The sequence below is a fragment of the Pteropus alecto genome, unplaced genomic scaffold, assembly GCF_000325575.1.
Source record: "Pteropus alecto unplaced genomic scaffold, ASM32557v1 scaffold3, whole genome shotgun sequence".
NCBI lineage: Eukaryota > Metazoa > Chordata > Mammalia > Chiroptera > Pteropodidae > Pteropus > Pteropus alecto.
This window is the reverse complement of record NW_006442484.1, coordinates 64,247,582-64,259,122: the sequence shown is the minus strand read 5'-3', so window position 1 is coordinate 64,259,122 and position 11,541 is coordinate 64,247,582. Positions and strand designations below refer to the sequence as shown.

At 36.9% G+C, this 11,541-nt stretch overlaps 2 protein-coding genes and 2 pseudogenes across 2 annotated transcripts in view; 3 read left to right on the top strand and 1 right to left on the bottom strand.

Moving 5' to 3' along the window:
* TMEM237 (transmembrane protein 237) overlaps positions 1–1,942 on the top strand; it is a 16,091-nt gene extending 14,149 nt beyond the window's left edge. The window contains exons 13-14 of the mRNA XM_015596462.2: positions 5–67; positions 1,833–1,942. Of these exons, the coding sequence (XP_015451948.1) occupies positions 5–67; positions 1,833–1,900 (131 nt within the window). The 3' untranslated portion in view covers positions 1,901–1,942. The remainder of the gene's footprint in view (positions 1–4; positions 68–1,832) is intronic.
* A 57-nt stretch (positions 1,943–1,999) lies between these two features.
* On the bottom strand, positions 2,000–2,105 carry LOC112470833 (annotated as a pseudogene).
* Positions 2,077–5,032, top strand: LOC112470334 (annotated as a pseudogene).
* A 1,464-nt stretch (positions 5,033–6,496) lies between these two features.
* The window catches only part of C2CD6 (C2 calcium dependent domain containing 6), a 100,604-nt gene continuing 95,559 nt past the window's right edge, over positions 6,497–11,541 (top strand). Inside the window, exon 1 of the mRNA XM_015596461.2 lies at positions 6,497–6,793. Within this exon, the coding sequence (XP_015451947.1) occupies positions 6,497–6,793 (297 nt within the window). The remainder of the gene's footprint in view (positions 6,794–11,541) is intronic.

The window sequence follows — 11,541 nt, the reverse complement described above, 5'->3', positions numbered from 1 at the left end:
GTAGCCCTTCTGGTTGGATTATCTTGGATTTTTTTGTCTTATAGGCCAGGCATGGATCTTAGTGAAGGTATTAAAGAACAAATAGTATAAGAATATTATGAAATTCTCTACAGTGACTCTCTACAGTGACTTTAGAAATTTTCTTTTAGTGAATGTAACTTATTGTAATAACAAAGACATTTATAATAAAATAACAGGAAGAGTTACAATAAAGTGGTGAAACAGTGTCAAGAGAAGCGGGGTGAGTGTCTAGGAGAGCTGGAGGCCCTCGAAGTACTTAGTGAGGGACTTCTGTGGCCCTTGTGCATATTTAGGATGTATGTCTTCTCTTGGGACCCTTCAGGTGTCTTACAGAAAGCCCTTGCTCTTCATGTCTCCTACTCTCCTTCCAAAGTATCTCTTAATTTGAAATAAATCATGCTTCATTTATGTAGCCTCTGTCAGACGCATATTAAAATGAATTATTTTTATCTCCCCCTCTACCTGACACAAATTCTTAACCTTTCATTGCCTAATGAAATGTTTAGTAATCCTATCTTTAGTGTGCCCAGTATGAAGGGAGATTTACTAATCTCTAGTCCTCAGACTTCTTTTAGAACCCCCGAAGAAGAGGAATCATATTAGCAAACTGCTCATCCTTTCTCACTGCTTTAGGAACTGCTTGGTATTTGTAGCATAAGTTGTATTTGTTTGGCAGATGTCCCACAGTTTCACCATTGAATCTCTATGATATTTTCTGGACCTCTATCATTATTATGTTCTTGATTTGTTAAACATCCTTAGAATTTAACTGCAGTTAGATCAACTAATTACAACCTGTCTCAGAAGTCTTAGAATTGAGAATCTTCCCAACATTTCCATTTGTAAAAACCAAGACAAAAAAAAAAAAATGTAATCGTGTATTTTTATTTATGAACATACCTTTTTACATCATCATTCTCAGGCTACTTCACTAAATATCCTGTCACTTTATTTATTTTGATATATGTAAAGTATGTTTTAAAATCTTAGGGTTGATGTATTCTGTTTTCTTTCACTAAGTATAGTTTTTAGTCATTCAAAGAATTTTTCATCTAATACTTAGACAACTTTATTAGATGCCTAAGGTTTTCTTTTTTAATATTTCTTGGTATTTTAATAAATTATATGCTCAGTAATGTCAACTAATAACATTCTAAACTGTGGTTGGGATTGAAGCTACATCTAGCTGGCTTGTGCAGTATTCAGTTTAAATCGCTTTCTAAATATTTACTTTCTAAATATTTTATGTTACTTTCTAAATATTTACAGAATCCCGATCTCTTTTAGGGCCATGTGAATTATATAATATTTTATTTTCATGAGGATAAAAAAATTAATATAAAATGGGGATGATAATACCTCACTTATAGGGTTGTTATGGTGATTGAAGGGGATGGCACGTTTAAGATCCTGGCACATACCTCATGTTAGTTCCAGCGCTTTCCTCTGCACGTGTCCCCTACATTTTAGGTTATTATGATCACTATAGAATTATACCTTTTAGCTATTTAATGATTCTGGATTCTCCAAGTGACTTAAATTTCCTAGTAAGAGCTTTTATATTATCTCCATTACATATGTTTTATTTTTCAGGGGTTAATAATACATTTAAAACTTGAAATTTCTAAAATGCAAAACTTATACATTAGTCATTAGCTTACCTTTTAAATCGCATTTCACTATCAAGAATTCTTACTTGTACTTGAGGACTTTATATTATTATAGGACTGTTTATATTGAAACTAAAAAAACAATCTTTTTGAGGTACTAGGAAACCGTTTTGCGTATGATCCGTTCATTTTCTCTTCCAGAGTTGCTGTTCTCCTCTGATGTGGAAGAATACCCTGATAAAGATAAAGGACTCAAAGCCTCTTCATAATGCCAACTCACTTACAGAGGAATAATAACCCAGTATTTAGAATTTTTCCCATTCTTGTTTTTATTTTAATTTTAATTTCATTTCATTTCATTTCATTTACCCCTATAGCACCTGGTCTTCCATCCAAGTACTAACCAGGCCCGACCCTGCTTAGCTTCTGAGATCAGACGAGATCGGGCACATTCGGGGTGGCATGGCCATAGATCTATTCTTGTTTTTAAATGTATTTTTATAAGATATGTACAGGTGTATTTGGAATTGATATTTTTTATTATAAAATACCAAAAAAATTCTCAATTATGGAAAAGGTTAAAATTGCAAATTTATAAACATTAATCTCAATAGCATTATTATCTTAATGACAAAGGAGATAATGAGCTAGAAACCAGTAGGTGAAAATGTTTATTTCCTATTCTCTCAAATTAGTTGCATTTATAATCATTATCTTAAAAAGCAGTAATACAGAAGAAGCCATAACTTTAGGATTACAAAATATATGTCAGGTTTAAACATAAATTTAGGGAATAAGGAAAGGAAAAAAAGACCTTCATTATTTTTTTTTGATGTCTCCTTACTGAATTAATTGAAATATATAATTTGTCTTGTGTATCATTTGGTTGTGTATCATGTAATAAGTAGAATGTAATGTAATTTAGCTTGAAAGATGATTTACTTCATGGCTAATAAAAAGGAAATGTATCTTTTTTGTTTGAAAAATTTTATAACTGAAAAAGTTTATTTTCCTTTAAAACCTATACCAGTGGTTCCTATATATTGTTGTGCATCAGAATCATTTAGGGAGCTTTAAAAAACATATGTAGCAAAAGAGAAGCTGAGCAGGCTAAGGGCTCAGGGAAATAAAGGAGAGGCTAGTGAGCTTGTTAAATTAACAGTTAGTTGGCCTCTGCAGAATGTGTTCCTCTGCCTCTTTTTTTGCAGGACAAGAAATATGAATAGAAATTCACCATGCCTATTCTTAAGCTCTTTGTCAGAGAGATCTTTGGCTCTCAAGAAAATCCCACTCTTGAAGTGGTCCTGCACTGGAAAGGTGTCTTAAGAGCTGTATCCAGTGGTGCTCAACTGGTATGAGACAGTAGAGCTCAAGACAATGATAAGACTCTCTATGGGAAAAGGCTTCTCAGAGGCTCTCAAGCACATCAATGAAACTGTTGGACCTGCCCTGATCAGCAAGCAGCTGAATATTGTGGAGCAGAAGAGGACTGACAAATTGAAGATAGAGATGGATGGCTCTGAGAATAGGTCTAAATTTGGTGTAAGCACCATAGTAGGAAAGTCTTGCTGTCTGTAAGGCTGGAGGTGCTGAAGGGAATTCTCCCTGCTGTCACAGAATTATAAATCTGCTGGCATCCTGCCAGTTCCAGCTTTCATTGTGATCAATTAGCAGTAAGCTGATTGTGCAGGACTTAATGATCCTCCCTGTCTGCAAACTTCAGGGAAGCCATGGGGCTCAGAGCTGATGCTTACCATACCTGGACAATGTTATCAAAGAGAAATATAGGAAAACCAGTGTTGGAGATTGACATTGTGGTAGGCTGAATAATGTCTTCCAAAGCTATCTGTATTCCAATTTTTGGAACCTTCCATGGCAAAAGGGATTTTGCAGATGTTATTAAGGTCGTGAAACTTGAAATGGGGTAGATGATCCTATATTATCAGAGTGGGCCCAGTGTAATCACATGAGTCCTTAGAAGCAGAGAACCTTCTGTCATCATAGGATGATGGAAGAAGGGTCAGAGAGCTGTGATGTTGCTGGCTTTGAAGGAGGAAGAGAGAGACACAAGCCAAGGAATGTGGGTGAACTCTAGAAGCTGAGGACAGCCCTTGACTGACAGGCAGCAGGGAAACGGATATGGGCTCTGTCCCACATCTTTTAAGGAACCGAATTCTAGCAACATCCCAAATGAGGACAGAAACAGATCCTCCCCTGGAACCTCCAGAAAGGAATTCAGCCCTACTGACACCTTGATTTTAGCATGGCAAGACTCATGTCAGACTTCTGACATACAGAACTGTAAGATAACAAATGCATATTGTTTAAATGCTAAGTTTGTGGTACTTTGTTGTAGCAATAGAAAGTTAATACAAGGTTGAAGGGAGTTCTGCTCCCAACATTTTAGAGAATAAAAATGCTCTGGAGCTGCTATGGAATGCAATTGGAAAAGCTGGCTACTTGGTAACTTGTAACTGGTGTGGACATAGTTGCCTTTGGGTTCTTCAGCTCTGGGAAGTATGACCTGGCTTTCAAATCTCCCAATCCCTGAACAACAGCTGGTTGACCTGAATAAATCTTTCACCAGAGAAAACCCAGTGGTGTCTGTCAAAACACCTTTGGCCATGATGTGGGGGAAACTTGGAGGAAGTTCATTGTCTCACAATCATTTTTCTCACCTTTCTCCTTGTATCAAGTGTGGGTAGAGCAATATACTTAGTAGAGTTTCTGAGCTGTTGACAGACAATCCCCAGTGGAGTTTTTGGTTTTGGTTTTTGGGGGATGCAAAATAAAGTGTCCAGTAATACCTGCATCTCCCCACTCCCTTCAAAGCAGAAAAAAGCATGTATAGACTTCTACACCCCATCCCCAGAGATTCAGATTCAATATGTGTGAGGTGGTGCCTGAAAAACTATCTTTTAGAAAAAGGTACTCCAGGTTATTGTGATGTACCAAGTTGATTAGCCAGCATTTGGGACCTCTGGCCTTCACATTACCATTTGTAATCTATTATGAAACATAAAGTTTGGATTGAGATAGATGCTTTGATCTGTGCGAGGGCAAAAATATGAAAAAGAATAAATAAAACTTGGTTCTTGCCTTCTAGAGGCTCATAATCTATTCAGAAGGCAAAGATAAATATAAGACTTATATCCAGAAAAGTACTATAAATCATAGTATATTATCTTTTGGGATTAATTTTTTTCTACTCAGCATAATTCTCTAGAGATTCAACCAAGTTGTGTATGTCAATAGTTCACATAGTTCACCCTTTTTTATTGCCAAGTTGTATTCCAAGGTACGTATATGTCTGGCAGTTTAACTATGTACTTACGGAAGGACATCTGAGCTGATGCAACTTTTTGTCTGTGAATAAAGCTGCTATGAACATTTGTGTATAAGTTTTTGTGTGAATGTAAATTTTTATTTCTCTGGGATAAATGCCCAAGAGTACTATTGCTGAGTTTTATGATAGTCATATGTTTAGTTTTTTTTAAGAAACTGCCAAACTGTTTTCGAGAATGGCTGTACCATTCTGTATTTCCCCCATGACACTTTTTTTTTTGAAGAGTCCAGTTTTGTTTTAGAATGTCCCACCTACATTTTATATTTATTTCATATTTTTCCTTACAGCATCATTCAGTTTGTTCTTCTGTCTCCTGAATTTCCTGTAGACTGGAGGCTAGGTCTAGAGATTCGATTAGATCTAGGTTAGATATTTTTTATATTACATCTCATGAACTGTAAAGTCATAGACTGTGCTGATAGGCAGCAAATCTCATTGGCAAAGTGGTTAAACACATCACAGACCCAAAACAACAGCAAACTTGTATTAAAGGCCTTGGGCTATAAAGCCATAGCCCTGAAGATTGCAAGTGGCTGGTGAGGTTCCTGCCCCCAAAGAACTCTATCTTTTGAAATTGACAACTAATTGAAATAGTGTGAGCCCACTAATGAGATATACCAAGTAGTAGCTCGAAGACCGGTTAATTCTGCATCCGGGATATGTGTATGGGTTTATAAAACTTAACTGAAAGCTGAACTTTGAGTTTGCCCTTGAATAAAAGAAAAATAAATTCCAAATAGAATAGCAGTAAATAATGATCCTAAGGTAGCAGAGTGTATTTGGCAGGCCCTGGTTTCCATCTTAAAGACTTCAAATATATGGCCAATAAAGAAGGTCTGAAGTTTTCTCATTTTATTTTCAAAGTAATCCGTATTTTTCAACTTTAAAGGTAAAGCAATAGAAAGGGTGGATGACAGCAGATGGGGAGAACCATAAGTAAACCATTACTGATCGGTGTGAGATATCCTAAACTGGGTGCATAAAAAGAGTAGAAAGCGTTCAAATATTTAGTTAGAATTCAAAAATGTGAAGTTTTAAGCTTTTGTGGATATGACACTGCTATATTAAATGAGTTTGGAACATTCTAGAGGTCTGGGAGGGAAGATGAATATTAACGTGTTATAAGTCTATGGGACAGAAAAGATGTCCGAGTAGACTGTTGGAAATATAACATCTGAAGCTCAAGGGATAGTGTACGAAAATGATGACTGATATTGTAAATTTCCCAGAAAGAACTGATACACGGAGAACAAGGCTTACGATGTGTTAAGGGGCAGATAAGGAAACCAACTAAGGTTTTCAATCACCTTGTCGAGGAGCCCTGTGGTCCACCAGCACGCTCCAACTTCTTTCTAAGGGAGCCCGAAATGGCAAAGCAAGAGCTTGCAGCTGACTCTCCAGGCTCCCTAAGCTCGCGCCACCCCAAAGCCAGCCCTATGTAGCACCCGGGCCTAAATATGCAGGTCGCGCAGTGCTGTGCGCGTGCGCAGGGAAAAGCGCGGGGAAAGCAGCCAGAGGGATGCGCCTGCGCAATAGCAGGCTGTCGGTTAAGCACAGACCCACCCCCCCAGAGGACGAAAGAATAGAACTGCCCAAGGAGATGGCCAAGGTTTTCAAAGCCGCAGATAACCGTGGCGGGCGGATCCGATCCCTGTTCATAGACCCTGTACTTCAGGGGAGTTCCCGTTCCCACATGGGAACCACGCCCAACAGAGGGGCGGAGTTTCCTTCGAGCCGTAACGCCCAGGAGCATGGCAAGACCACGGATCTGCCGAAGGACGAGGCCAAGGAGGGCACTGGATTCTGGCTGCTGAACGTGAGTGGGGGCCCCGGCAGCGGAGCCTGTTCCCTACCCAACCACCTAGATAGAGGACCAAGAAAGACAAAGGGGTCAGTGCATGCAGATGAGAGGGAGGGAGACCTGCCCTAAATTGGAAGGTAATAATACTTGAGAAAGTTTGCTTGTGGGACCTTGCCAATTATTAAATTTGTCAGAGCTCCGTTTTATTAACTAGTAAATGAAGACAATGATTACTACCTACCTTGTAGGGTTGTCTGAAGAATCAAAGGAGGTAGTGATATAAAGAACTTAACAAGTGCAAAGCACAAAAAGTCAATAAATGTCAGCTGCTGTCGTCCTCCTCCACCCCGCCCCTCCCCCCATTTATGGGATTAAAGGGCTAAACTCTAGAAACTTTAGTTACCTTTTTAATTCCTGAGGTTCTTACAGATGAACCTGTAGGAACAAATCTGTATCATGTCTGCAAAGTGAACTCCTGTTCTTGATTAGAAAGGTAGATTTATATTAGAAATGTGTGAAACTCTTTGAGTTTGCCATTCCTGCCAGAGGATGGAGGAAATGGAAAAGCAGAATCAAGGTGAAACTCACTTTTTCAAAGAAGATTATTAGATTTTTACAGGCTCCGTTGGCCTTAAATTTTTTAAAAATAGGACAGATATAAGTGTTTATCAGGAAACAAATGGTTTACAAAAAGATGAAGTCCTCTATAGAATTAAGGAGTTGAATTACTTTATCTCTACAGTACCTTAATTCCAAGAACTTAGAATATTCTTCACTCATTGTTATGATAAGAGCATATTAGGATTTAAGTATAGGATACTAGGAAAAATTGCAAAGTTTGTATAAGAGAGATGAACTTGTAAATTGAGACCATAGAAGGTGTTTTTTGTGTATCCTCTTAAAGGATTTGGACTTTATTCTGTAGAATGGTGGTGTCTAGTATTTTTTGAGTATGAGGGTCCCTTTTAATTGTAAAAAAAAAAGAAAGAAGAAATCTCCACACATAAGAAAAGCTTGCTCTGACTGGGCAAATCTATAATGACAAAAAGTTACCACGTGGCAGTGTTTTTAATGGAATTTGCTTGTAGATACAACAGCATCTACATTCAAAAAAGAGTAGTGTACCTATATGCAAGATACATTGTTTACCCAAGTTGGTTTCCCAAATCATTTGACCATAGAATATTTTAATGTTTTGACAGGACAACAGAAAGGGCTTAGAAAATGAAATGTGCACTTGAATTTAGTTATACAGAACTCATAAAGGATTTATTTTCAGACACAGGTCCAGAGGAATGAATTTGCGTAGTGTAGATGTTTATTATACAGTAAACTTAGAGTAATATCATTATCGTATGTTATTAAAATCATTATAACAGCTACTATTAGATATGCGATGTAGATCTTTGAACATAGAATGGATGACTCTCTTCAATTTAGTGAATACTGCCTATACATTAGTTCACAGATAGAACATTATATATTTGGGCAACAAGTTTTCTTTTTTTAATTTGACTTCTTGGCTCTTTTGTGTATGGCACAATTTCTTGAAAGTGGATTATCGTAGGGTTATAAAAACAGCTACATAAGTATGTTTAGCATTTTCTGTACACAATACATAGTTTTTAAAAAACTTGGAAGCAAATATATCTCTCAGATATGTCTCACATCTCTCAATACATTTGGAAAACAGCAGTTTGCAGATAGTGCTTGAAGCACATTAGAATTCAAGGATATTTAAAGTTCAGAACCATTGCTGTAGGTGATAGGGAAAGCTGGAGGGTTTTAAGCAAGGAGATGACATGGATCAGATGTGCTTTGCTGAAAAAATTGTTTTGGGTGTCAGGATAGAATTTAAGAAGAGATTAAAGAAATATTAGAGAGCGAGGACAATAAAGTAAGATCTCTGAAGGGATGGAAAAGTATGGGCTCTGGAGCACTTGGATAGGAAGAAGGGCATTTCTTCCTCCAGACCAGTGTTTTATCCTTAGATCACTGGTGTCCAGATCTTCTGAGGGTTCTTCTTGAAACCTAGATTCCTGGTCCTCTCCCTTAAATCTACTGAATCCAAAGGGTGGGGCGCCAGCAATATGCTTAAATTTTTTAACTATCTCAAATGATTCTCAGATTCATCACTGAGAATTACTATAGAAAGAGGGAAAAGGTGGGCATTGATATGGGCATTATAGATTGAGAGTGCGGGCTGGAGAAGGAAGCAAGCAGAGCCAGAAGAGTTTGGTGAACTGAGTGAAAGAAAAAGGAGGAGGAGTAAGCAATTGGAGGTCTCAATGAGACTTTTCAAAAGGTATATTAAATACCAGTTACTAAGAGAATTGGAAGGATTAACTAGAGATAGTGCTCAGATTGAGGAATATTGTCGTTTTTTACTTTAGTGAAAATGTGGATGATCTACCCTGCACCTTAATGTCAGTTCTTTGAATCTTCTTAATTCCTTTCAGTAGCTCACTGCTCTTCTACATTTTGGACCTTGTCTTTACTCTGAGGGTTTCACCTCCCAGATCGTGAAATCCAGTATGTTACTTCCTAACCTCTCATAAGTTTACTTTTATTACACTTATTCTTTGAAATATGTGCCAAGCTTTCTACTAGACACTGAGGATGCAGTGGTGAACAAGAGAGGCAAAGCACCTTCCTTTAGGAAGCTAGCATTCAATTGGAGAGAGTTACAGATTATGCACTGTTCTAAGGAAATAAAAGGGTGCTATAACATAGCATAATTGTGGTGGAGGGACAGATAGTTCTTTGGATAGGGGATCAGAGAAGGCCTCTTGGAGGTGGCAGCTTTTAAATGAAAACCTGAAAATGAGAAGAGTGCTAGCCATTCAAAACAACTGGGGGTGAAGTTTCTGCTGAGGAATAGTTTGTAATGTTCACAGAACACAATGAATGAGAGGGAGAATGGCATAAAATGAGGCCATAACATATCTTTTTGTATGTTTAAAGTCCCCTTTAAAGTCATGTGTGTGTGTGTGTGTGTGTGCGTGTGTGTGTGCGTGTGGGTGTTGTGGTGTGTGTGCGTGTGCATGTGCTTGTATGTTTAAAGTCCCCTTTACAATCATGTGTGTTCGTGTGCGTGTGTGTGTGTGTGTGCGTGTGCGTGTGTGTGTGTGTGTGTGCGTGTGTGTGTGTGTGAATTGTCCATTTGAGTCATTATCCTGTCAGATTTTTGCTCTTTTCCTCCTCAGTTTTTTCAAAAGTTCTTTGTTAAGGATATTGAGTCTGCATCTGTGATATATGTCACAAATATTTTCTCTTAATCAACATCTGTCTTGATTGTTTATGGTGCTTTTTGTTGTGCAAAAGGTTCTTAATTTTATGAGGTCAAGTTTATCAATCTTTTATTGCATCTGAATTTACATCTTAGTTAAAAACTGTTTACATGCACTCGGGTTACCTGCGTTGCCTTCTAGTACTTGTACATCATCCTTGCTTTGTATGGACTGTAGGATATGAGGTATGGATTTAATTATTTTTTTTCCAAATAGATGTCCTAACACCATTTATTTTTTGAAACTCTACCTTTGCCCTAATGATTTGAGATGTCACCTTTATACTAAGTTACTGTATGAATTTCAGTTTTTTTCTGGACTTCTATTTTCTTCCACTGGTTCGTTTTTTAATCCATGTACTGGGACCATACTGTTTTATTTTAAAGACTTATAGTGTGTTTTAATGTCTAGGAGGGCTGGTCCTCCCGCCTCTCTGGTAGTTTTTGTTTTCCAGTGATTTTCTGCTTTTTAAAACACTTTATTATTAATGTGTTTATTTCAGTATAGGACATTTTAAAATAAGGACTAAATTAAATTGACATATCAGGTAGAACTGACATCTTTATGATGTTGACCTGTCCTATCCAAGAATAAAAGATGTCTTTCCATTTATTCAAGTCCACTTTTGTGTTTTTCAAAAGTGTTTTAAAGTTTTCCTTTTAGGAGTTTTGCATACTTCTTGCTAAGATTATTCCTAAAGTGAGGCTTTTTCTATTCTATATTCTCTAGTTATTATTTATGTATATTAAAGCTATTGATTTTTGTTAATTTCATATCCTGCTTCCTTAGAGAATTTCTAAATATGAGTTAGGGTTGTTATTAATTCTTTAGGGTTTTAGATATGCTATCAGATCATCTTCAAATAGAGATAGTTTTACCTCCTTTTTTCCAATTTTCTTGTTTTTAGTTGATTTTTCTTATCTAATTTCTTTACCTGGTGCCACGAGTTACATGTTAAGTAGTGATATAGTAGGCAACCCTGCCTTGTTCCTGAACTTAGTAAAAATGTTTCTAGTGTTTCCCACCAAATGAATATTTACTTTAAGATTGGCTTAATTCTTTTTTTTTTTTTTGAGTGTTTTAACCAGGAAGGTGGGTTGAATTTTGTTAGAGGCCATTAAAACATGTATGGAGATAATCATAAAATTTTTTTCCTTAGATCTACTGATGGCAGTGGTGTATTAATGAAGTTTCTAATATTGAACCAATTTGCATTCCTGGAATTTCTCCACTTGGTTATTTCACGTTATTTTCTTAATGTGGTGCTGGACTCTGTCATTATTTTATCTGGTATTTTTGTATTAATATTTATAAGTGATAGTCATATATAATTTTCTTCATGGGTTTAAGTATCAATACTATACTTGCTTCATAAAAAGAATAAGAAAACTTTCTTTAATACTCAGCACTGTGAGATACTTTATGGTGCCATGGGATATCTGGTCTTTGAAGGTTTGGAAGAGTTCCCGGTGA